At 33.4% G+C, this 27,586-nt stretch overlaps 6 protein-coding genes across 6 annotated transcripts; 4 read left to right on the top strand and 2 right to left on the bottom strand.

Annotated features, from left to right (window-relative positions):
- Positions 1-80: 80 nt before the first annotated feature.
- Positions 81-634, top strand: LOC105208508 (kappaPI-stichotoxin-Shd2a-like). Its single transcript, XM_011178388.3, has 2 exons — positions 81-241; positions 328-634. The coding sequence occupies exons 1-2, from the start codon at positions 160-162 to the stop codon at positions 513-515; spliced, it is 270 nt and encodes an 89-aa protein (XP_011176690.1). The 5' UTR covers positions 81-159; the 3' UTR covers positions 516-634.
- A 4,211-nt stretch (positions 635-4,845) lies between these two features.
- LOC105208509 (male accessory gland serine protease inhibitor-like) lies at positions 4,846-5,308 on the top strand. The gene is made up of 2 exons (XM_011178389.3): positions 4,846-4,995; positions 5,060-5,308. Exons 1-2 carry the CDS (start codon positions 4,914-4,916, stop codon positions 5,236-5,238), a joined length of 261 nt encoding a protein of 86 aa, XP_011176691.1. The 5' UTR covers positions 4,846-4,913; the 3' UTR covers positions 5,239-5,308.
- A 1,859-nt stretch (positions 5,309-7,167) lies between these two features.
- On the top strand, positions 7,168-7,666 carry LOC105208506 (kunitz-like toxin PcKuz2). The gene is made up of 2 exons (XM_011178386.2): positions 7,168-7,309; positions 7,389-7,666. The coding sequence occupies exons 1-2, from the start codon at positions 7,213-7,215 to the stop codon at positions 7,577-7,579; spliced, it is 288 nt and encodes a 95-aa protein (XP_011176688.2). The 5' UTR covers positions 7,168-7,212; the 3' UTR covers positions 7,580-7,666.
- Positions 7,667-10,277: 2,611 nt separating this feature from the next.
- Positions 10,278-10,734, top strand: LOC105208504 (male accessory gland serine protease inhibitor-like). The gene is made up of 2 exons (XM_011178383.2): positions 10,278-10,423; positions 10,489-10,734. Exons 1-2 carry the CDS (start codon positions 10,342-10,344, stop codon positions 10,665-10,667), a joined length of 261 nt encoding a protein of 86 aa, XP_011176685.1. The 5' UTR covers positions 10,278-10,341; the 3' UTR covers positions 10,668-10,734.
- A 1,769-nt stretch (positions 10,735-12,503) lies between these two features.
- Positions 12,504-13,146, bottom strand: LOC105208503 (proteinase inhibitor-like). The gene is made up of 2 exons (XM_011178382.3): positions 12,896-13,146; positions 12,504-12,739 (listed from the first exon to the last, which is right to left on the bottom strand). The coding sequence occupies exons 1-2, from the start codon at positions 12,969-12,971 to the stop codon at positions 12,537-12,539; spliced, it is 279 nt and encodes a 92-aa protein (XP_011176684.2). The 5' UTR covers positions 12,972-13,146; the 3' UTR covers positions 12,504-12,536.
- Positions 13,147-17,114: 3,968 nt separating this feature from the next.
- On the bottom strand, positions 17,115-20,543 carry LOC105208501 (stress-activated protein kinase JNK). Its single transcript, XM_011178381.3, has 3 exons — positions 20,189-20,543; positions 19,749-20,065; positions 17,115-18,706 (listed from the first exon to the last, which is right to left on the bottom strand). Exon 3 carries the CDS (start codon positions 18,544-18,546, stop codon positions 17,428-17,430), a length of 1,119 nt encoding a protein of 372 aa, XP_011176683.1. The 5' UTR covers positions 18,547-18,706; positions 19,749-20,065; positions 20,189-20,543; the 3' UTR covers positions 17,115-17,427.
- Positions 20,544-27,586: the final 7,043 nt, after the last annotated feature.

The following is a 27,586-nucleotide window of genomic DNA, read 5'->3' as shown; positions in this document are numbered from 1 at the left end:
TGTAAATATATAACATAATAACAATAACAGGGAATTACGTCCAATTTCTTTATTTAAACAAGTGATCCAGGCACAGATTTCGGGCTATAAAAGCAACTTGTCGACAGAGAAGAATTATCAGTTACTGCAAACACAACAATCCAATAACAAGCTATCAATATGAAGTTCCTCGCTTGCTTTTTACTCTTGGCTGTCTTACTTTTCGTGGGTGAAACTCAGGCGCAATGTTCAAATCCACCACGTAAGTAAAACACGGAACGAAAAAAATGCATAATATAATTGTACTAATGCATGTACATATCTCTAAATAACTATTTTCCTCTGCAGAATACTACAGCTGCGGCGGTGGCTATCATAGCGGTAGAAGGGGTAGCGGTTGTTACGCTGGCACTAGATGGTATTACAATCCGGGCTCTAGGAGTTGTAGCAGCTTCTATTACTATGGCTGTGGTGGTAATTCAAACCGTTATTGTTCACTTAGCGCCTGTCAACAGAGGTGTTCTTACAGTGGTTAAAAGTTGATTATTAATTTATCCGATTTTAACTTCAAAAACATAAATATCAATCTGTATTTCAATGAATAGTAAATGTCTTTAAATTTTGGAATTCTAATAAAATTGGTTAATAATCTTAATTTTATTGATGGTATATAATAGTGAGAGCTAATAAATTTGTATATTGATAACAAAATGTTTTGGTTTTGTTTAAGAGGTAGATAACCTAATTTAGGAAGCAGGTGGATCTTGGATCCCACATGGACATTATGTTTCAACAAAACGTTTAGAACCTTCGACATATTTTTCAAGCACAAGTTCGGCTAATATCAATAACACAAAATTCGTTAATTACTAGATATTGGAGGATTAGGACTGCCCAGATCGTTCCACATCGCCTTCCTCCACACAACTCAGATAACTTACTTAGTCTAACCACATGTGCACTTATTGGACAATGTCCAGTCCACAGTCCTATAATTGCGGTGAGATAAAACTTGCCAAGAGTTCGAAAGTCCTCTTACGCTCTACTCCAAGTCAGGGACGATCTGGGAAGCGCACAAGTGCTGGTTCAGCGTTTAACGAGCTCACACGAGGTAATATTGCCTTTCAACCAGAAATATTTTAAAGTAACCACAAAATTTTAAATTTTTTTGAAGTTCTTTACATTTAAGTTGCCTGCAATACCCGTCACACTGTACAGATGGGTTATTACCAATCCAAATAAAATTTTCAAAGTTCGTAAAAAGACTTTTGTAAAAGTATTATATTATTATTTATTACAGGATGTAGTTTGTAAATATTCAAAAATATGGATATAAGCTACCATTTTTCAATGTACTATAAACATTTTCGACCAATCTCATATGATAAATACTATAAGGTCATACTCGAAAGTTAGAAAAAATTAAAACTTTATATTTCGTCAATGGTACTCGACAAATTTTTAGAAATTTGGTATGGTTGTAAATGTGGTCAATCGAGGTTTCTCGTTAAACTTATATATTTGAGTACAATGAAAACTATCTGTTTGTGGATGAGAATTAATATGCATATAAACAAACAAGTAATGAAAGGCTAACAACATTTTATACTCTCGCAATTTATTGCTATATTTTTATTAAGATAACACACAATTTGACCCATATATTCAGTATAAAGTCCAATAGAAATACTTTAAATCATCATATATGGTATATGAGGGCTGAGGTAATTCCTGAACCGATTAAATTCATTTTCATCACTAACATACATTATATCTAAGGTTATATGCTCATTTAATTAAGCTAAGGTATTTCAGTATTTTTAAAAATCCTATAATTAGCTATATGAGAGCTAGGAGAAGTTATGATCTAATTTTAACAGAGACACTATTATTAGAAGAACAAGATTTCCTCTGAATTAAATAAAGATACCTGAGAGATTTACCGAAATTTTCGGTGAAAAATTACCATGAGGCACTGAATTCTTCATATTCGATATTCGAGGCTTTGAAAAGTTATTGTCCGATTTTGACAATTTTTTTTTTACAAGTGATGCCACGAATTATATACCGTATTTGTATAAACTTTTATTTCGCTATCTTCATTCCTTATGGATGTATATCTTATAAATTGAAGGAATCGGATAGAATTCAAAATTGATTTATATGGGAAGTTGTCGTGGTTGTGAACCGATTTCATCCATTTTCGACACATGTCATCAGGGTGTCAAGAAAATATTATCTACCGAATTTCATTGAAATCTGTCAAGTTCCTGAAATATGGTTTCTGACTCATAAGTGGGCGATTTTCCATTTTGTAAAAAAAATCTGAGTGCAGCTTCCATCTGCCATTTCTTATGTAAAATTTAGTGTTTCTGAAGTTTTTCGTTAGTAAGTTAACCCACTTTTAGTAATTTTAAACCTAACCTTTGTATGGGAGGTGGGCGTGGTTATTATCCGATTTCTTTCATTTTTGGACTATATAAGGAAATGGCTAAAAAAAACGACTGCAGAAAGTTTGGTTTATTGGTTTGCGAGATATATACAAATAACCGATTTGGGGGCGGGACCACGCCCATTCCCCCAAAAAAATTACGTCCAAATATGCCCCTTCCTAGTGCGATCCTCTGTTCCAAATTTTACTTTTATAACTTTATTTATGGCTTAGTTATGACCCTTTATGTGTTTTTGGTTTTCGCCATTTTGTAGGCGTGGCAGTGGTCAGATTTTGCTCATTTTCGAAAGCAAGCCCCCAAGGAATATGTGTGCCAAGTTTCGCCAAGATATCTCAATTTTTACTCAAGTTATCCGTTGCACGGACGGACGGAGATACAGATTTTGACTCTTCTCGTCGCCCTGATCATTTTGATATATATAATCCTATATCTAACTTATCTTAACTGTTTAGTTTTAGAACTTACAAACAACCGTTATGTGAACAAAACTATAACTCTAAACTCTTAGCAACTTTTGTTGCGAGAATATAAAAAATTGCATACCTATTCTTCAAAAATTCTTCCAGTATATTTCGAAATATAAAGTTTTTAATTATTTTCAAAGATCCTAGTTTAATCTCTTATATTATCGGCCATATATGCCTGATCGGAAAATGTTATAAATCAATGAAATAAGAAGATAGGTGAATTGATTGCCCAAAGTTCTACATACATTCTATAATTAAGCACAGTGATTCCAGAAAACTAAATTTCGAAAATCGAATATATATATTTGATGCTGACATCGCAAAACAGTGGTATACTATTTTCAATGTATGACTTAATCTCTCGGAAAAATTAGTTTTATAAAACACCCAGAAAAAATGTCGAATATATAATACTCTTAAATATTGCAAAAATTGATCAGTCTAATTAATTGGGGTGAGTCAGACATTAATATTAGCAGAATCGAAATCAAATAATATTCAGTTCAAAAAGAAAGAGAGAGATGCAAGCGAGAAATGAATCATAGAATCGCTCGGCATATAAACGAAGATAAGGAACTCCATAGATATTCTACTTTGTATAGTCTTTTAAAAACATCCCAAATCTCTTGAGTTAAACATCTTATAAAGTATTCTTTTCGACCCCATTTACATTTAACACTATCAGATGTCGTCGATATTATATAATAGAGGATCTAAGAAATGGACAGACGCTAAATAAATTTAAGAAATAAGAGTTAAATGCTCGATATTCCCGAATTTCTCAAAACTGATTAAGCTCTACGCCAATTAAAGGTTCTATAGCTTTTTCGAGAGACGTTTATATACTAGACTACAAAAACAATTCTGCAGAGTTCAGTGTTGACCCAAATGGTTCGGTTCCGTACGAGGATAGTGAACAATCGAGGATAGTCCCAATCTAATATTTTATTCTACATGAATAACATGATAAAAATAAGTTTGAAGTCTAATCAATTGGAATGAGTCAGTGCCTACCCTTCGATTCTTGTTGTTTTTTGAATTTCGATCCTTGGCACTCTATAAACCTACGATATTTCTTTCCTAATTTTAAAATCGACCCATTCTATGTGTTTGATGTCGATGTAAGCGTATCGTAGCTTAATCGCAAGCTTGAATACCGATTACAGCGTCTCAGATTGATTAGGAGTATATAGAGCCTATTATTATGACTGAATATTATTGCGTATTTACAATGGCTATAACCGGATAAACGGTTTCTACGCTAATTACACATTTAAATACATACGTTTATAATGGATATGGATACTATGATTCCTAAGCAATAGATGGTTCGGTTACAATAACCGTATGAGAATTGATTATAAATAATATTGTGATCATACTCGAATCCTTCAAGTATTAGTGGGTAAATATATGGGATAAGAAAGGCCGATTGACAAATTATCGACAGTAATAAGAAGGCGAGGTCGTAAAAATAATATATAACAGATTTTTGCGGAGCCTGTAGGTCCACTGGGTAAAACTCAGTACATCTCCTTTGGTAAAAGGATTTTTTTTAAGTTTATAACTTATGGATTTCAAATTTTGTCTTATAAGTATATATATATATATATATATACTATATATATGACTTTATATGGTTTATAGCATGCCTTATTTCTATATACTCTGCATATAACCGCCTACCGCTTACCCCGCGCCCCTTAACAAGCGTTAAGCTCTATTGTAAGCACAAAAATTAGTTCACGCTCATACTGAAGCAGCACACTTTTTCGTATATTTAAAAATAAAAAAAATTCTTTTAATGAAACAGCTGTTGAGCTATTTATATAAAAAAACAATAGAAATTTAATAATAAAATCATACGATATTTTTACACGTGGAAATAAGATATGTACGTATGTTGAAACTATTATTTTTAATATTACAACTTTCGGTATAAAAGCAACTACTTCCAAAGCAAAATGTATCAGTTACTGTGACTAGCTAACAACAACTTACTCAAGTGTTCAATATGAAGTTCCTCGCTTGCTTCTTAATATTGTCGATCTTCCTTTTCCTTGGACAAACTCAGGCACAATGTCCGAATGCGCCAAGTAAGTAAAATATTACAAATTTTTATATCAAAAAATATATATTTTTAACTACTTTCGTTTACAGGATACTACAGCTGCTCGGGTGGCTATCATAGCGGTTATGGCGGCAGTGGCTGTTACGGAGGCACTAGATGGTATTACAATTACGGAGCTGATGCATGCTACAGTTTCCATTATAATGGCTGTGGCGGTAACTCCAATCGTTATTGTTCGCTTGCAGCCTGCCAAAATAACTGTGAATAATAATAGCGAATTGATTTTGAATGTAATCGACCGGATTTCGAAAATAAAATAATTTCATTTCAAATATAAACTGTGTGTTAAGTAATTTTAGGTTTAAAATATCTATTTTTCAAATATATTTCTAAGTTAGATGTACTACCGAAGTCCTCAAGGAAAGCTGAGCTAATGCAAATGTCGATAGTCGTAATGATCTCCTGGTTAACTCTATTCATAAGAATCCCTGAGAGCTTACGACGTTAATTAAACCTCAACTTACAGTTCTCGTTGGTTTGTGACATAAAGAACTGTCCGACTTCCTATTTTCATAGGTTCACAGCAATCTTCAAAGCAGTGACAATCCACTCTGACAGTAGAACGGCGATACTAGCCTAGAGCTCCAGGCTGGTGAACGAATGCCAGTCCTCATTATCAGTCTCATCAGATGACTTCTCAATCAGACTAGTTTGGGTGCCTGACCACAGATCGCAAAAAATTGTAAGGCAGTTTCGCCTATAGTGGAATGGGAACAAGTAGGATCAAGCGGAAGATTTATGGTCCCTTAAACATTGGCAACGGCGAATGCCGCAGAAGATGGAACGATGAGCTGTATGTGTTATTCTACGACATAGACATAGTCCAGCGAATAAAAAAACAGCGGCTACGCTGGCTAGGTCATGTTGTTCAAATCGACGAAAGTGCTCCAGCTCTGGAAGTGTTCGATGCAGTACCCGCTGGTGGAAGCCGAGGAAGAGGGCGACCTCCACTCCGATGGAAGGACCAGGTGGAGAGGGACCTGGCTTCGCTTGGTATAACCAATTGACGTCAAACTGCCAGAAGGAGGGATACGTGGCGCACTGTTTTGGACTCGGCTATAACCGCGTAAGCGGTGTCTGCGCCAGTCAAGAAGAAGAAGGAGCATCACCAGCATCATGCAATTTGCTTCTTGATGTATAGGCCTCAACTGAATTCAGCGCTGGACTGTCACTAGCATTTGTTCTGTCGCGAGATCCTTCTGGTCGAAGGTAAATCTCAAGAGATCTAGGGAACTCTTCGCCCTCAAGTCAATCTTTCCCTAGTCATAGGGGCTCTAACCGCCCGTTGTCCCATCGAATTCCCATGATAAAATTTTACCGGGGGCTAGCTGCAGAAGCTGTTTAGAGGAGAATGAGATAGAATATTTCCAAAATTTCCTTTAGGAATGCCCCGCCTTTGCAAGATCAAGCCAAAAGTATCTTGCATCTCACTTTTTGGAGTATTCTCGGATACGGATATATAAGTGAAAACCCTATGCAGAATTGTCGTAGTTTCTATGCGCTTTGTTCATAAATTTAAGTGAGGAGCACCACAAAGGACAATACTCAATAGTCTAAGCCATTGAACATACATAACCTAACTTAACCTAAGTATTTCTTCCAAACCTTGTAAATTGTTTTTGTAAAGAGATTTAAAACTTTATCAAGATCGGTTGAGTAGTTCTTGAGAAATCTTGTCAGCAGATTTTAAAAACACAGTTTGGAAACAAATGAGTTCAAATTTTTTTTGGTGTCTAAGAAGCTAGCCTTATCTTCGTTTGATTATACCAAATTATTTGTTCGATTCACCACTCTCCAAGATTTCACACTTAAACTATTGTCATTGAGTAACTCGCGTAATTTTAGATATATGTATACATTCATATTAAATCTAACTCAAGACTATACAGGGTTAAGGATCATGGAAAGTCATGGATATAATAATTTCAATGAGATATCTACATCTACGCACACAAAGAAATTCAGTTACATGAGCTGACTTGAAACCTAAAAGAAATTATATAAAAGATCACACGTGTACAAATTGTTAAAAAAAAATGTTTAATAAAATTAACTCATATGTAATTGTTTTGTGCTTCAATTTACTTCAGATATGAATATAAAAAATAACCCAAATTCTATAAAAGCCTTCTGCTATCTTTTGTACGAAAACAGTTATTCATAGCCATTGAAAGTTGACGCTATGTTCGCTATCGAAAAGTTCTCGATATTTCTCTTCTGCCTCTTCTTCTTTATACTCGCTAATTTTAAGACACACGCTCAGCAGTGTGCGCCACTCAGTAAGTACATTAAATATTTATAAATATTAGTATATAATAATTTAAGTTAATTTAAAAACTCATTTTCACTCTTAAACAGATTTCCCGACATGCAGCGAATCAGCTAATTCGGGCTACTCTGGCCGTGGCTGTAATGGAGGCACGAGTTGGTATTACAATACCGGTTCGCGACGTTGTGAGACATTCACTTATTGGGGTTGTGGCGGCAATTCGAACCGTTATTGTACACAATTTGCTTGTCAACAGCGTTGTCGGGTATTTAGCACATAGAATTTGTGAAACTCCTCAATTAATATACGAAAAATATGAATTCAAAGGTGATACTTAATAAATGTCTTGAGCTTGAAAAATATCACACTCATTTGGGGTTTGTTTTCAAACATCACTAACGGATGTCAGATACACTTCCCTCAAGGGTAAATTTTTTATTTAATACCGCTTTTTACTCAGTTACCTTTTAAGATATATGCAGAAGAATAATTTCAAAGCAATCAGTATAGGTAAAATAGGTTAAAGGGAAATATCTGCATTTGCCGGAGATCTCACTTAGACAGTTATGAACACTGTCCTTTGTGGTACCAAAAAAGACTAATGAATCAGAAAGACCCTCACGGTTCGACCAGGCGATTGGAATCTATTACAAATCTCTTGAGTCGGCTAATGCCAATTCAATAGGTTCGGCAAAGGTGTGCCTACAAAGGCACAACCTCCATCGAGCAAGCTCTGGGTATTGGAGAAAGAAATGCTTAGATGATGTGAACTCGCCTTCCTCCAAACAGCTTTGACAACTTACATCTACCAGGATCCCTAGCCTTACCGCACGTGTATCTATCGGAGAGTGTCCAGTGAGCACACCTATGATAAATCCGAGCTGAATCTTGTTAAGCGAAAGCAGTTAAAAACACCTTTTACGTTCCACTGTGGGCCAAAAGGACCTCGCAACTGAACATATGCTGGTCCACTTCTGCCTGGAAGAAACTGCTGTGGTCTGGTAGTTGATTGAGAGCTTCCCCTCTCTGTCATCAATATGAGTAGGATCGGTATCATAATACAAAGAAAGAGAGAGAGAGAGAGAGAAAGGGTGGAAGTGAGAGAGAGGAAGTTTTGATATACCAAATCGCTCTTTGTATACCTAGTTGTATAAAAATATCCCCAATCACTTTGGTCTAAGGATAACACCAATTTTTTATTCTTGATAACATTATAATTTCGTCGCTGTTTACTTTTAAGATTATCCGATGTTATCGGTATTATATAAGATACGATCAAGTTTGGAAATGAGAGTTATATAAAGGATAAAAAAAGGATTATATGAGTAGAATTGAGAATGTGAAGACGTTGTTCTACTCGTGTTTCAGGAAGTAGTTTGAGCTTTCCATAAGTTGAAGGGTCTACAATGTTATTGAAGGGCAAAGAATTTGTCATGATATATGATTGGTTTCTTGAGAATAAAGTTTCAGCTTCAGCTAAATGACAATTTCTACGAAAATACTCCAGCAGACTTCAGTGTTGACAGAAACATTTCGGTTCCATACGAGAGTAGTAAACAATCGAGGATAGTCGAAATCTAACTTCACATTTATAACAAGAACTTTTAAAATATAGTGTATGTTTTTATAGCAAATTTTATTCAATTATCAACCCCAAACAACTCTAGGTCTGGCAGTACATTTACGTAGACATAGCACTCGCGTACAATAACGATTCGTATTTCCACCACAGCCCTGGTAAGTAAAGGAAGTGCATTGTCTGCTGGTTGGATCGTAGGACCACCTAATGCGCGCCACACAACCGGACCCTGTTGTACCAGGATTAGCTGCTTCAGTGCATGTAGAATTAGCTAGGAAAAGGTTTTGAAATTTTATTTTGAAAAATATTTTAATATTACAAGATACTTTTATAAGTAAAACCACAAGATTTAATTCAAAAAATTATTTAAGAAATTGTTAATTTCATCTAAAATTTTTTTCGGAAATACTCATTTTTTACCCTCACCTAACGGTATACAACGCTGTGCGGAAGTGTTGAAACTGTATACAGTTAATAATATGAAAAATATTAAGAAATTCATATTTAGCGCTCTGATACTGAGGACTCTGTTTTTATACGGCGACTGTTCAATCAATAAAATTCAGAAGAGATTTTATGTCGAACATTTCAAATATTTTTATATGTTGAATTAATTTTTTTTTTAATCTTGTATTAAAATTTTTTATTATTTCGTACTTTTGTATTTTAAAAGTGGAGCGTTTAAGCCGATTTTTTTGATTTTTGGGAGCATTTTTTCAACATATTATTATATTGTTTATTAATATACAAAGAAGTAATACCCTTCACCTCGTGAAAACTCCCGAAAATATAGGAAGGAAGTGCAAAACTTCAACCTGACAAGGAGAATCTTTTTACGACTTTAAAAGGGAATTGAATTCTCCTATTTCATGTCCTACAATTCAGGACCGACTTCAAAAAGTTGAGTTGATTCGAAGGATTACTGAAAAGATACCCTCTTTAAGGAAACTTTATATAAAGAAGCAAATGCTTAAATTTGAAAAAAGACTTGGTTTCTCAGAATTAAAGAAAAATGCTTGCTGAGGCAACCAAATATAAACTTGTTTGGAAAACGTAATGATGTACATCTTGAAAGACTAGTGTTGGTTCGATTATGGTATGGGGTTGCATCTCAACATCTCATGTCGAAACAATCTTCCGAATAAGGGCAGCAATGAAACACTGAAGAAGAGACATAATTAAAATGAGAGCTTATACACGGCAACGACTCGAATTTTGTCGAAAACGGGTCACATGTTGCTATTTATAAGTATTTAATCTTTGAGCTATTTATAAGTCTTTAATTAATATAAACAATAGAAATTTAATAAAAAATCATACGTTAATTTTACACGTGGAAACAGGTATTCATGTTGAAACTATTATTTTAGATATTACAACTTTCTGTATAAAAGCAACTACTTCGAAAGCAAAACGTATCAGTTACTGTGACTAGCTAACTACAACTTACTCAAGTGTTCAGTATGAAGTTTCTCGCTTGCTTCTTAATATTGTCGATCTTCCTATTCCTTGGACAAACTCAGGCACAATGTCCGAATGCGCCAAGTAAGTAAAAATCAAGTAATTTTTGAAATCACAAAATATATTAATTTGATTACTTTCGTTTACAGGATACTACAGCTGCTCGGGTGGTTATCATAGTGGTTATGGCGGCAGTGGTTGCTATGGTGGCACTAGATGGTATTACAATTATGGAGCTGATGCATGCTACAGTTTCCATTATAATGGCTGTGGCGGTAACTCGAATCGTTATTGTTCGCTTGCAGCCTGCCAAAATAACTGTGAATAATAAAACGAACTAAATTAAAATGTAATCAACCGGATTTCGAAAAATAAAACAATTGCATCGCAAATAACATTGTGTGTTGAGTAATTTTCAGTTTAAAAAATATATTTTTTAAGTATATTTCTAACTTGGATGAGCTTCCGAAGTTCTCACGGAAGCCTGAGCTAATGCAACTGCGTGAATAGTCGATACGGAAACAATCCTGAAAGCTTACGATCTTAATGGAACCACAACTTACAGTTCTAGATCGTTTGCGACATAGAAAACTGTCCGAAATACTGTTTTCATAGGCTTATAGCATCTTGGTTTAGGTTTTAATTCGGAGTATAACTTTTACCGCAAAGACTAAGGTTGAACTACTCAGTTGAAATGTACTGCCATCACTTTTCTCAACCTTATCACATTATTATCTCTTTCAGTAATATCTCAAAAATTTGACAAAGATTACATGTAGCACTTTATTGAAATACTACTAAATGTTATTTTAAAATTCCATCTTATTCGATTCGTCAGTGTCCTGTAGCTATGTGAAAACTCTTCTCTCTCATTAAGACGCAGCATCCTTCAGAGTAGTGACGATCCACTCTGATAGTCAAAAGGCGACCTTGAGCTCACTGATTGTGCGTTCCAGACTGGAGCTCCTCACTAACAGTTGCATCGAATCACTTCGCAATCAGACTAGTTTGAGTGCCTGGCCACAGCAGAATCGCTGGAAATTGCAAGGCTGATGAACTTACTAGGCTAGGTACTATGCTAGGTCCTCAGCTTAACTCAGGAAACGGACAGTCTATAGCACTTTTTCTGTAGCAAGACCCTTCTGGCGTAAGGTAAATCGCAAGAGGTCTAAGGAACTCTTCGCCCTCAACAAAGTCATTATTTCCCTAGTCACATGGGTTCTAACAGGTCTTTATCCCAACTGGATTATAGTGACACCAACTGCAGAAGCCTCTTGGAAGAGAATGAGGTAGAATATTCCCAACATTTCCTTTTGAAATGCCACGCTATGCCGATATCTAGGCAAAAGTATCACGTATCTCACTTTTTTTAGGTTCTAGGGTTTAAATGTGTTTCCAACGTGGGGAACAGCTATTGAACCTAACCTAATTCTTCTTCCAAAGCCTTGTAAATTGTGTTTGGAAGAATTTAAAATAATATCAAGAATGGGTGTTGTTGAGTAGTTTTCAGTGACAATGAAGGTATCCTGGAGCGCACAACTTCTTCAGACTGTATCTCCAAAACTATTATATGGATCAACTTGAAATTTTAGAACAATATTCTAAAGATGAAGGTGTAATCCCTTAAATGAAATGAAAATAAATGAACCAGAACCAAGGTGACACCTTTCTGATTCAAACTATCAAAATAATTAACAAGAAAAAAATCATACAAAAACGAACTTTGTTTAAAAATTCTTTATATTGAGTAAAACAAATAACTTTAGGAAGGAAACTAAAACTAAGGTGTTTCGTGATCATTTTTTCAAACTTTCGAACTTCTATAACTCAAAGTTCTCCAAAACTCGAACTCTTGAATTGGCAATAGAAGCCAAATTTCATACAAATTACCTTCCATAACTCGGAAGTCGCTCTAACTCGAAGTTTTTTTTATGTAATATGCGGATTCGAGTTGGAGAAGTTCAACTGTATTTACAATAAACTGATTTGAAGAATTTCTTAAAAATAAATATGTCCAATTTCTAACAAATAACTTTAAATTTCTTTATATTTTATAAGCCCTAAAAGTCATTCTGCTTGTAGAAATTTCTACATTTGCAAAGTCATCAATTTTTGCCACCACTCTATACACAATTTAAAAGAAAACTGTAAAAGGAAATAACGGTTATATATTCTTCAACATGCTTTATTCATTTATTTAACCAACAACAACCCTCGGCCTGGCAGTACATTTGCGCACACAGACCACTTGAGAACAATAACGATTCGTATTACCGCCACAGCCCTGATAAGTGAAGGGAGTGCATTGTCTGCTGGTTGGATCGTAGGACCATCTAGTGCCCGCCACACAACCGGGTCCAGTAGTGCCTGGATTAGCTGCTTCAGTGCATGTAGAATTGGCTATGAGCATGGTTTTGAAGATTAGAAATATTTATATTTTTTATTATTAGAAAACATTTATATAATTTAATATATATTTTTTTTTTTAATTTAGGTTATTTCATACAAACAATTTTATTAATTCATTTTATTGTTTTCTACAATTTTTGCACTCACCTAGCGGCACACAACGCTGTGCGGAAGCATTGAAACTGTATACAATGAAGAATATGAAATATATTAAGAAATTCATTTTTAGCGCTCTGATACTGAGTACTCAGTTTTTACACGGCGACTGTTCAAGCTATAAACTAAACGTGTGATTTTATGCCGAACAATTGAAATATTTTTATATATTGAATTAATTATTATTTCATTTTAATCAAAATGTATTATTAACTCACGTTTTTGTCTTCAAAATGGAACAAGTTGAATGGAAAATGCATAAAAGTTGGCGGACAACTGTTTTATATATCACTGTATCATGCATACATATACATATAAATACATATTTATTATGTACATGCTGTTTAAGAAGATTTTTTTTAATTTTTCTGGAGCGCTGTAAATTACATTTAAAAATACAAAAGGTATAATGCAGCTAAAATATTGCATTTAAAACGTTTAGCTTGCATATGTATGGAAGTATATAGTATATAATATCTATATATATACACTTCTTTTCAACTATACATCAGTTATGGCCGATTTATACCCTGCTGTCCACAATACTACAAGTCTTTCATTGTATTATTAACAGATTCGTGTATCGTGAGGCTACTGTTTACACAGCTGTATGAATAAAATTATTGATGTCAAAAACCCCGGGGTTAGTGCTAAAGTTATCAAGCATATATACGGTGCTGGGATAGCATTTGTGTAAGATTACGTTGTATCGAGCGTTCAGGGGATTCATAACATTCATTTTTAACTGTGTTATTGAATTAGTTTTGTTATATTCACCAATTTTGTGACACCACAAAATAGATTGCCTAAATACACTTCCACTTCCAATGTTCATTTCAACAAAACATAAATCATGCACAAAGAAATATAATTTAAATAGAAATTATTTGAGTACCAATACATCGAAATAAAAAGCACTCACCTGAAGGAAACTAAAAATTTTTGAGCTGCTTCCATTAAATACTTGCAACACTTTGATTGAAGATTGGGACTCCTTTGCAACATATTCAAAAACATCGTTAGATTTCTTACTAATAATCTTCAATTTATTAATACACATATTTACCGAAAGATTGTTTTCTGCCTTTAGAAAAGTCTAAATTGCAATTTCGGCAAATTTAGAAGACCTCACTTGATTTGCTTTCCATATATATATATCTTTTCACCACTGAACTATTCACTTAACACATTTAACACTCACACGCTTTATATTTAACAATAATATAACCGTATTTAGACACATTAATCAGAGAGATTATTACAATTTTAACAAATTTGAAATACTCTGCGGATGTGACTTCAGATTTAACTTTTTCGTTTTCCTGCCAGGAACAGCTGACTTCGAATAATTAAAAACTTTGAGAGGAGCTGCACTACATTTCCTTATAATTCAGTGGCTCTCAAAACCATTTATATAAAAAAAAATTTCCTTGACTTCGAAGAACTAAAAATTTTTGAGAGGAGCTGCACTACATATCCTTATATTTACTTCAGTTTATGTAAACAATAATTTTCCTCTCTAAGCAATCGCAAAAACTTATATTCGTTCGTATTAAGGCCCGAATTAAGCAATTCAAAGAGAAAGAACCCGAAGTTAATACTAAATAAATTAAATTAAATAAATTACTTAGCCAAATAGAAAGCATTAAGCAGTGTTTACAACCAATATACAGTTTGAGAGGCAATGATACTTCTTCTTCTTGACTGGCGTAGACACCGCTTACGCGGTTATAGCCGAAATGATACAGTGGCTGATAAACATTTATATCAGTAGGCGAAAGTTTATACACGACTTAAATATAGATTAAATATATGTATGTTATATAATATTGAGAGAAAAGTTGCAAACAGTTATATACCACAATGTAAATATACAAATAATTTAAAAAACTATATTCTTAAATTTTTATTTCTAACATATTTGGCAAAACTTGAAATTGAGCTCCGCTTAAACTTTCCTAAGCATATAAAATGGACTTTTACTATACACAATAACTTAGAATCTCCTCGTTAATATTATTTATGACTATAAAATTTCAAATTTTAATTCTAATATGTTTTCGTTTCATGACATAAATTTATTTAAAATACTGAAATTTAATATTTTTTAAATTTCTAAATTTAATTAGAACTATCAAATACTTACTTTTAGCTTAAAATTTAAATTCTAAACAACAACAAGTGTTCCGGTTCCTGCTAAAAATGCATTATTTAATTGCATAAAGAATTTTTGGCAACCCTAGCAAATGATCAGTTGCATCTTCCGCTACAAGAAAAACAGTTACCCGCGTTATTTTCTGAATAGCAAGTGAAAATTTTCTAATGTAGTGTAAAAATATGTATTTAAGTGTAAATTCTAACAAAATGTGCAAGAAAATATGTGTTAAAGTGTTAAAAATGAAATACAAGTTGTGTAGTGAAATTGGGCAGCATATGAAAATGCAAAATGCAGTGAAAAATATGCAAAAAGTGGTCGTGAAAAAATGCGTTTTAGCCTACAGAGTTTTCATTCGTTGTATGTTATTAAATTGTGTTTTTACTTAAATTGAGTGAATTTACATTAGCTGAAAGCCTGAGGATCAATCTTGGAGCATACATTGCATCACTGAAGTAAGTACTATAAATGTTTCCAATTATAACTTCGATGCTGCAAACGTACGATCAACTGTTCCTACATATACGAACTCTCAATTTGTAGTAATATACAGTTGAAGTCCCTAAGTCGAATCACCATAACACAAAAAAACTTCGAGTTAGAGAGACTTCCGAGTTACGAGAGATAATTTTTATGAAATTTGGTTTCCATTGCGAATTCAAGAGTTCAAGTTATGGAAGTTCAACTGCATATGAAAAGAAAAAATAAAAAGTAAATAATCTTATTGTATCAAATACAATTATGATTCCTATAAATGCTCTTCCAAGTGAAGCTCTGGCCAGCAGCTTAGACGTGAATATTGTATTTACTTTTATAGTTACTATAAATTAGCTAAGAAAGGTTTGACTGTTAGTGGGAAAACTCTCCACTGCCAAGAATTTGATCTTCCCAACCGTGAAGCTTATTCGAATGTTTGGCGAATACATCTCGGTTCAATTACTGTGAGTTCCAAGTAGTTTATTAAGATCAGTTAACATCAGTGTAAAATATCATTTGAATTACTTGATACCAAACCATCCAAAGATATTTCACATATCCATAAAGTGAATTTGAGAATTAATTAATACCTGTCATCTATTTAACGTATTCTCAATTAAATAAAATTTAAGCGCAAACAATACCCTTTCATTTAGCGCTGTTTTAAATTTATCCAATCAACCTTAACTACAAACATAACCTACTGAGCCGAATCTAAAAACGTGTGAAAACCTTAATCAGTTTATCAAACCTAAAATATTTATGTATGTGCTAAACGTACAAATTCAGGAAGCTCAACTATGCATACCATTACGTACAATCCATGAACACAGATATTTTACTGTTTTATATACATACATACATCCATACATAAGTGCATATCTACGTACAAGAGTGTGTCTATTACCCAATCCACCCTCCAATAATCTGGTGTACAATTTCTCTTCCACTTCAACGCATCTTACAAACATACATATTTACACAGAAAAGTAGTCAGACGACTGCTTCTAAATATTTTCTATGGAATAATTTAAAAATCTCTACGTTGTCTACGCTTTGTTCTAAAAATAGCCGCATAAACAAAACACTAGTTAGAAATGGTTGTTGGTGTATACGTATTTCTTATATGTTAACTATAGTAAACGGTACTACGACCTAATTTAATAAACATAATACTTGAAGCATACTAATTATAAATGTATTTTTGTAGCTCTGCTATTTTGAAAGGAAACAATATAAATATGTTTTGTTAAGTTTGATTCCCCATTGTTTACAGCTAATATGTATGTATCGTGTTATATGTATTTTTATCAAAAAATTTCAAAATTTTCCATTCAACTATTAATTTTGGTTCGAAATTTGGATTTTTTTTTTAATTATACCCGCTTTCTGTGCCATGTGCCCAATTAAATAGTTTACGCTGCGCTTGTAATTTTAAGATATCGTGGATATTTATTTATTCTTCAATAATGTATTACACTTACTACGTTCTGGCCATAATTTTTTACTTTTTTTGTTTTTGTTTTTATTTGTGGTTCTCGTAATTATATTTTTTTTTATGTAGCAAACACTTGTTAGAAATATGTATTTATGTATTGTACTCTTTTCATTACATTCGCCATTTCAAATTGAATATCATTTCTTTACTAGAAAAAATCACTTTCCGCTTTTTTTATGCACTTTTGCAAATAAGAACATATATTTTGAACCCTTTTTTTTTGTTTTTGAGAGGCGAAACAAGCTGATCTCTAATATTTTATGTTTATTTACTTTATTTATTTATTTTTACTTTATTATTTTGAAAGTATTAATGCTTTTATTGTTCTTATATTTTATATACATTAAGAGTTGCTCAGAAGCATTAGTATGCCATGCCTAATTAATTCAGGGTCTACCGTGTAGTATTTACGGGTGCATTAGTATTATGCGCTTCATAATCCATAACTTCTTCGTATATAAGTCGCTTCCACTGTTCGACGGTATGTTCTCTCTCATCGACGCTATGATCATATGGTTCGGGTGCCGGTGCATTGACCTCTTCAGCATCATACCAAACATTTATATAACTATGTAATAGTGCTTGCTCCACCGAAATACGTTGTTCGGGATCAATCACTAGCATACGACTAAGTAAATCACGTGCCTCCGATGCCTTTCGTCGACTTTGCTCATTATTATCATTTGGAAAGAGTACATCCGGGAATAAGCGATCGAATGAATAACCAGAATAACGTGGTCGATTCTCGACATAATTACGGACAGTTGGTTGCAAACGCTGCATAAATGATGTAGACGGAGTACCCAATTGTTCGATAATTTTATTCCATTGATCAATATGATCAGTGCCGGGGAATAGTACACCACCCCTTATCATTTCACCCATAATACAGCCCACAGACCAAATATCCACATTCTCTGTATAGCCCATACCCAAAATGACTTCAGGTGCACGATAATAACGTGTTACCACATATGGTGTCATCATGAATGTCGTACCAGCGGTGCGTGCCAAACCGAAATCTAAAATTTTCAATGTGCAATCGGCCTTAACTACAATATTTGATGGCTTTAAATCTCTATGTATAATGCCGGCTAGGTGTAAATGCTTTATACCGCATAACATTTGATATAACAAATACGACATACGATCATGATCCAAATCCATTTGTATGACTTGGCAAAGATTTGCATCCATGAGCTCCATAACAAGGTAAACATCTTGAAATTCCTCCAAGCTACGTTGTGGTGTAAATGCATTAAGTAAACCGATAATATTCTTATGATTTACCAGCTTCATTAGCTTAAACTCCCTATAAGCCCGCTTAGCGTGTGTTACATTTTGGAATGGTCGTGATAACTTTTTAATGGCAACATTTTGCTCGGTCACAGTATCATAGGCGGCACATACTATACCCTGAGCACCGGAACCGATCGGTTTCAAATTTGTATAACGATTAAGAATCGTAAAATTCGTGTCCCCCACTTCGATAGTGTAATGTCGGGAACTCATTGCTTTTGGTTTATTTACTATTTTTGCTCTTCGGTAATAAAGTTGTTTTTTTTTGGTGTTTTAAAGTTGTTGTTTTCAATTCACACGTTCATTTTTCGTTGCAAATAAATATGGGTTGATGACTTACGATGATGTGGCTCAAATTGTGTGGGATATGATGCTGTTGAAGATAAAGTCAGAAAGAGTTTTAGTATAATATAAATAAATAAAATTATAATAATATTAATTAAAAAATACTAATATTAATAAAAAATAAAAATAATATTACTAAAACAAAATAATATTGTAATATTAATAAAAAAATAACATTATAATATTAATATTATTAATATTAATAATAATATAAAAAAAAAAATCATAATAAAACTAAATTTGCGAAAACTCCACAGTTTACAATTATATGCCAGTATTAAACTATACGATATTTAAATTAACATTATATTTCCAACATGGTGAAATATAAATTTTTAAAAGCAACAATGGTTTACTTAAACGAAAAATATTTCGCATTAAATGTTGCTAATATAATATTACTTTCTAATTTGATTTCACGCTTTGGTGATTCAATAGTCAATGTTAGTGCAACTTTCTCATGAGCAGCGTCATAATTACTTTTCTTAGAACCATAATTGTCATAATTTCAACAGAATTAGATTATTAAAGCATACTATATAATAATTAGATAATAACAAAGTGAAAATTGCACTATACTCGTACACTTACAAACCACTCTGCACAATAGAAAGGTATAACAAATCAATATTTAACTTTATCAATTCTTAACTGGTTATCAATTAATTAATATGTATTGTAATTAATATTAACCTATTAACGGTGTATGTATTTAATCTATTTAATCAGTTACTCTATCTACGTTTTAAATCAATACAGTTGTGATTATAATTGTTTAAATTACCAAAAATTTAAAAAGGGCCAAATCCATAGCGTTTTTTGGTCGGCGCAGTTTCTTCGTGTGGCTGCACGACTATTATGCTACTGTCGTGCCGGCCGCCTTATGTACATACAATAATTTCCAGAGTACATACATACATACATATGCATATAGAATGCGCACCAACTGACAAATTGATTTCATATACACTTGTACTTTTTGTTATTTTGAGGGCAATGCGGCATATTCTTTTGCTGCATAGTCCTTATTTGACCTTATTATTATAATTTTTTTTTGTTACTGTTCTTACCTTTGTTATACGAAATTTTTGTAACGCCAAAAAAATTGCAAATGCAACGACTGTCTGATTCGATTTGTTGTTATGTGTGGTGGCTCGGGTGTTGAAATGATGGATTATTGATTTAGCCGCAAATGCTGTAAACGCACGTATTCGTATGTGTTGCTGTGTTTTTGTTCAAAAATATTGTTGCTCTACGAAATTGTGGTGCTATATCGCTTAAAATATTTTATTTGGTTTTTGTTTTGTTGATTTGTGAACTCTTTTAACTTAACGCTACTTTTCCATTATATGCCGGGTGCAGATAGTGTTTTTATTTTTGTTGGGCGCTGTAATGTAAAGCGCGTTAACGTCAAATATATGCCAAATACTATTTTCATATGCAATTTAAGTTAAAATTACTTTGTTTTCAATAAATTGCATATGAAAATCTACAACAAATTGCTACCAACCACTTTTCTTCGACGTCGTATAGATGAGCAGTGAAAATTTCTTATGAATCTGGCATGAAAAAATCGATTTTCGATCTGTCACAAAAGACGGTTGGTTGGTTGGTTTGCCTGTCTACCGCTTGTCGTAGTCAATTTTTTGCCCGTTTATATTATCCAAAGATTAATAGGTATATCCGCAGTTTTCCTTACATTTTTACACTTGTGCCATAGCAATATTGTTTATGCAAAATTTTATCGTGAATTCGTTTAAGAAAACCTTATAGAAAAACACAATTCTATAACAGAGAGAATACACAAAAACTTGGACAGAAATTGGCACCGCGCTTGTCAATTGGGAAAATCTGACAGCAGCATGAAATTCTTTGACTGCAGCTGTGTCACCGTGTATACACAGTGAACGGGTGCATATTGCTGAATATAGCAGCGAGACAGAGAAGGCTAGTGTTTATGCGCAGTTGATACGAAACATACAGTGGTTTTCAAATATACATGTTTGTGCAGTGGTATCCCAAAGTGTTTGCAAATATTATCCAATTGGTAAAGGCTCTTATTCGATTTATCGCTAAAATAAAGATTTGGTTTCTATTAAAAAATAATATAAATATTTTCTTTTTTATATGTATATAAAATCTTTGTGTATAGTTTTTAATTTGGCTTTTAGCGATAGCCGGAAATTTCTGTTAGTAATTAATTTCCGTAATTTCAAATTAAAATAAATATTTTCTTATATCTTTTAGCAAACAAAGAATACAAAAGGGTGATTGGATTGTTACTACTTGTTAAATTTCAAGCTTAACCCCCTTATAGATATTCGAAGAGCGGAAAAGGACATTTAAAGTTATGGTAGTGCTATTAGTCTAATTCTCCTTCTCATTTACATATTCGCTTACTTGATAAAATAAAATGAATCCAATTAGACGATGATAACCCATCATTATGTAGTATGAAGCAAATTTTGGCCACTTCATATGGAGTTGACAAGAATCGGCGGGTTCATGAATCCATGTATGTATCTCTGTGGACTTATAAGTCTAATTGTAATAAATATAGACCATTTTTTGTTTAATGGAAAAAAAATTAGATTGTTACATAGTACTAAAACGGTGCTCTTTCAAGAGGGAAGTAGTTAAGTCTTTTAGAGCAAAGGCATCTAGTTTCTGTACAGAGATTATCAGTATATAAGTTCAGAACAAAGTGGATTGGTTTATTGTATACTTGCACCTTCAGTATTTATTTATTAGGACTACAACTTTGCTTCCGCTTTTCCAATAGATGTCTCTTCGGTCAAGCACTGGTCGATTAAATCGTTTTATATCGATCTTGGACATTAACACAAAAAAATATTTAAAGTGATCTGTTTGCATTACAAACTTATTTTCAACTGGAAATGACACTTTTTGAGGCGAATTCGCGACATTTGCGGGAAATTTTGCATTTCTTTTTTAATTCCAAAAAAAGTGCGGCTGAGGTTCATCGAATGCTTTCGGATACGTACGGCGAGGCTGTCCTAAGTGAAAGAACATGTTGCGAATGGTTTCAACGTTTTAAGAATGGTGAGTATGAAGTCGAAGACCGGCATGGTTCAAAGGGAGAAGATTTTCGAAGATGCTCAATTGGTTGCTAAAGCCAAGTGAAATCATCACAGGAGATCGATACCGAATGCAATTGATGCGTTTGAGCCGAGCACTAAAAGAAAAACGGTCACAGTACGACAAAAGACACGATAAAGTCATTCTCCAGCATGACAATGCTCGGTCTCACGTCGCAAAGGTGGTCAAAAAATGTTTGGAGACGCTGAAATGGAAGATCTTACCCCACCCGCCGTATTCTCCAGACGACTACCACTTCATCTGACTACCACTTGTTCCGATCGATGGCACACGTTCTTATGAAGAAGTAAAAAATTGGATTGATACTTGGATCGACTCGAAAGATGAGGAGTTCTTTCGTCACGGAATACACATGCTGCCAGAAAGATGGTCAAAAGTGATGGCTAGCGACGGCCATTATTTTGAATAACATTTTTGTAACCGTTTTTATACAAAAAGGCCTTAAATTTACAAAAAAAAAAACGGCGGAAGCAAAGTTGTAGACCTAATATTTAGACTTAATTATTATTAATATTATTTGAGACTTCTTTACCACAGGTTTCATCGATATTTTTGCAAAAAAAAGACGTATCAAAAAATTTAAATCGAAATTGTTTTTTGGTAACCATGGGCGTCCGCAGAAAATGACTAAAAGGGGGGCAAATCTATTTTATTTTTATTTTTTTAATTTAATAGAAGCCTTCTATTTTCTTCCGCGAATTTCGTGAGAACCTTATCAATAAATTGCTTGTCGTCATTTACGGCTCTTCTGTGTATGCTCAACATGCAAAGACATTCAAATAGAAAAAGAGTAATTAAAAAATAAAAAAAATAATAATCATACAGAACAAACCATTTAAACGATTTTCAGCCATTGTTGACCTTAACCATGTTTTCATTCGCCGTAAAGTGCTGAATGATCTTTCTATGGTGGCAGTTGTATATGGAAGAGCTAAAAATATCTGCAAAGCTTTGTATATGCATATATTTTATTTGTATTATTATATATTCATTTCACATTACATAAAATTTCATTTGCAAATGCATTTATTATTTAATAGTTTTCCCAATTTTCGTCGGTATGAATGTACTGAGCAAATTGAATTCTTGCACAAGTTTTAAATCGCTGCTTGATAATAAGCGAATAAATGTTTTATTTTAAATTCCCTATAATAAAATCATACAAATGAGGAAAATATCCTTACACCATTTAAAATATAAAGCCTTAGAAATTTTATAACAAAACATACATGAATATGATTAATATTGAAGTAAAGTTTTTGTTTACAAGTGCAGATATTACTTAAATACAGAAATATTTGCCCACTTTGTTGTTGTTTTATTGTGCTACGACGATCGTCAACCGTCTCGTTTTTATTCATAGCTTCTGTTTTTTACCTACACATTACTCTGTAATTATACCCAATTTTTTGGATTTTAAAGTGAAATTTCTCGAAACCTAGTTGAGTTTTTTTTTAATTGTTTATGAGTTTTTTTACCAAATGTTTAGATCTAAGCCTAAGCTATAGATTAAGTCCAAATACTAGGAACTATGTACCCATTGGTTATTAAAATGTGTCGAATCTCATTTTCGATAATCTTTCGACTATCGTGGCCTGTATCTAGGGATGCAAACATCGTAAAATGAAACATCGATGGTTCGATGTATCGATGTTTCTTCAAAACCCATCGAAATCAAAAACATCGGCCATTAAAACATCGATACATCGAAACATCGATGTATTTTTGAACTTATTTTAATTTATTTTAAATTTAGTCTGAAAAGCTAAGGGATACAGAAGCAGAAGCATAAATAAGTGAAATGTAGTATGCCTTAAGTTGATACATTTTATTTCACTTAGCATTATATGTCTGTTAAAGTTTTTTCTCAATAAATAACAGAATTTCAAAACAACGATATGGAATTTTTTTCACTGTCATTTCTTTTCGATTTTACTTCTGCGTGATAGTTGCCCTGGGTTTAGAAAACAGTCGTTTACTCGAAGGCTACAATGTGTAAATATTAATAAGCCTATTTATACAACTCCGGAAACACAGTATTCCTGTCAACCCAAACTCTATTGGCTTCTGATTGGTAGGGGTAACAGCCGAGATGCATTTTCTCTTCAACCTTCCTTCCCTGTAATTGTAGATAAATTTGACAGCTTACATTTCACCTTTTGGTGGACCAAATGTTTGTTCTGGTTCCAAACATCAAACGAGTATTCTGTTTCACACTCATCCGAAGATGCTGTTGTATCAGCGCGATTAATTTTCTATGAAACAAAAAAAAAGTATATCCTTTAGCCCTAGCATCTTTAAAATGAAGTAATTTGAATCTCTGATCAAACGCAATGGCCTACGCCAGAATTATGTAAATTGTATAAATAAATCATAAAAGTAACCGCAGGTCAAAGCGCACATTCCCTTAACGAATTATCCGTATCCAAATAGAGGGTTTCGGGTTAATACCCGAAAGAGTGTGAAGGTGTGAAGTAAAATTGTTATATAAAACATCGACATAAAACATCGTTGAAAGTGACATCGATGCATCGATGTTCTTAGATTCGAGACATCGATGGCTAACATCGATGCTTTTTGACAAAAACATCGATTTTTCAAAAACATCGATACATCGTTTGCATCCCTACCTGTATCTCGTATATTTAGTTAAAACCTTTATAATGGAATATACAGTTTTAAGCGCTGTAGACTATTCTACGAATCGAGTGCTTAATATATGCCAAAACCTTGAAAATAATATCTTTTATGATGCATTGACCAAAAAAGGTCACAGGAACGGCTGTTTTTTTATTTTTCGTGCCACGCCTTTAAAGTTAAAACCACAGCTTTTCAATGTTGATATTCGTCGCACCCCAGTGTAATTTTACGTGTTGTGTAGTGTTATTATTAGAGTGATTGGCCGTCCAAAGCCAAAAGTCCAAAGTTATTTTTTGTAATTATACTAATATTAAACAAAAAATTATTAAAAAATATGAATGTACTTTTGTATTTCAATTTGAAATAATTGTTTTCTCTCAAATTGTAAAGGCGGGCAGTGGCCCTAGTTAGCCCCCCCCCCCCCCCCCTGTGGTCGCCCATGTTGGTAACTCCTCCATAGTTTTTACGAGAACATTACGACATTTCTAATATAAAATAAATACTGGATTTCCAAACGAATATTCATTTCCGAGCTGATGGCAACCTACTATATTAAAAAACTCACTACTGTGAGCGGAAAATTATAAAAGCCTTGAACAGTCTTTATATTTATCATTGACTCATGATAATGTATTCATTTATTCTCTGTAGTTTTATTATTGTTTTTCTCTTTTGAAAAATTTCAAATATTTTAGCTTAAAGTGACATTGAATACTGCTGCACATAATTTCAACTGAATTCTATAAGAAATTTGGTTTGTGTTTGGTTTGTCTTGTCCTTCAACGTATTTTCAAAGGTATTTTCTAACCGTTCTACTTCGTACGGGTATAAATTTCTGTATGATGTGTGTAAGCGAAATTATGCTGACAAGGACATGGTGAGAATTTTTAAAATTTTTGCTTTTAATTCCAATGATGAAAGTGAAACTGCAGCAAAAATTAGCTTTAAGAGAAGGAAAAAAAAAACATAAAATTATAAATAAAGCATTTGTAAGCTTTTGAGTGGCCAATAAAATATGGATGAAGTGAAGTATACTGTATTTATGGCTGTTGATAGAGAGGTTTTTCTAAACAATTAGGGGTCATAAATGAGATCAATATAAAAACTCCTTCTTAGGCTTCTTTTATGTTGCAGTTATTCTGGTAAAGGCGATCTCTTCTTATTTTTTTAAATCAAATTCGAAATCGCCTATTCCTATTTCTATATCGAAGTAACTCGATTAAATAAGCTCTCATATGTCATTATAAGTAAAGCTTCTTTATTCATAAACTTCATAACGGTCATTCATGTTAAAAATGGTTGTTAGTCCAGAATTATGCTACGCTACCAAGCTTGGTCCTTTTTTTTAAAGTATAGTTAAATTTCTTCCAAGTTTAAACATAACGGAAGAAAGAAATCTTTATTTCGTAAATATTAAGATAGATTAGGATGAACATCGATTGTTTTCGGCATGGAACCGATATTGCATAGTGACTTGGAAGATCCAAATATTCAATAACATAAGAGCTGTCGTCGAAACCTTGATGTAGAACCGTATTCTAAATGCATCAAGACCTCATTCCTACAATTCATACACATTCACATCACACAGTCACCTTTCTTTCCCAGTTAATGATATCTTTGGAGTCAAACCTATACCCATTGCAGACGACAAGCTGGAGTTGCCGCACAAATCCAGAGTTACCCTTGCGCAACTTCGTTCTGTATACTCCACTTAAGAGAGATATTTTCATGTGAGGTAATGTTAGTGGCGAAAGAGAGAAACTTCTTAATGCTTATTTTAAAATAAAAAAAGCAGTTCTGTGAAATTTTAATATATTTCAAAACATTTCTTTCGTTTAAAAACTTGGAGGGACAGGATATTTAAATTAATTTTTATACTCTCGCAACGAGAGTATTATAGTTTTGTCCACATAACGGTTTGTTGTAAGTCCTAAAACTGAACGAGTTAGATATAGGGTTATATATATCAAAATGATCAGGGTGACGAGAAAAGTTCAAATCCGGATGTCTGTCTTTCCGTCCGTCTGTCCGTCCGTCTGTCTGTCCGTCCGTGCAAGCTGTAACTTGAGTAAAAATTGAGATATCTTGATTGAAACTTGAAAGACGTATTTCTTGGCACCATAAGAAGGTTAAGTTCGAAAATGGGCGTAATCGGACTTCTGCCACGCCCACCAAATGGCGAAAACCGAAAACACTTAAAGTGCCATAACCAAGCTATAAATAAAGCTATGGAAGTAATTTGGTATGAAGGATCGCACTATGAAGGGGCATATGTGGATGTACTAAGTTTTTTGTAAATATCTCGCAAACTACTAAAGCTATATCAAGGAAACTTTCTAGAGTCGTTTATTTTAGGTACTACCTTATACAGTCCAAAAATGGAGGAAATTGGATTGTAACCACGCCCACCTCCCATACAAAGGTTATATTGAAAACTACTAAAAGTGTGTTAACTCACTAACGAAAAACGCCAGAGACACTAAATTTCACATAAGAAATGGCAGATGGAAGCTACACTCAGATTTTTTTACAAAATGAAAAATGGGCGTGGCATCGCCTACTTATGGGTCAAAAACCATATCTCAGGAACTACTCGACCGATTTCAATGAAACCTGGTTTGTAATAGTTTCCTTACATCCCAATGATATGTTGTGAAAATAGGCCAAATCGCTTCACAACCACGCCTACTTCCTATATTCCAGAACTTTGAAGACGACCTGAATCGTTTACTTTACAATATATAAAGTAAGCACTAGTGAAGATATCGATTCAGCACTTTGCACAAATACTGTATTTATAGTGTGGCAGCCCCATTCTAAAAATCGCCGAAATCGGACCATAGGTTTTCAAAGCCCCATATATCGAACATTAGGACCTCGGTGCTTCTAACCTAATATTAGGGTTTCCAACTTTCAATGGACTTTATACAATATATATGACGAATATGTGGGTCAAATTGTGTATTATGTTAATAAAGTTAAATAAATAAATTGCGAGAGTATAAAATGTTCGGTTACACCCGAACTTAGCCGTTCCTTACTTGTTTTTTGATAATTTTATAAACTATATTCGTATTTGTTTCGGTAGATCTTGGAGAGCGGGGAATCGAATAAATCCGGCTGAAAACAAAGATACTGACGAAAT

The sequence above is a fragment of the Zeugodacus cucurbitae genome, chromosome 3 (assembly GCF_028554725.1).
Source record: "Zeugodacus cucurbitae isolate PBARC_wt_2022May chromosome 3, idZeuCucr1.2, whole genome shotgun sequence".
NCBI lineage: Eukaryota > Metazoa > Arthropoda > Insecta > Diptera > Tephritidae > Zeugodacus > Zeugodacus cucurbitae.
Note: the sequence above shows the minus strand (reverse complement) of the source record. Positions and strands in the feature narration are given on the sequence as shown.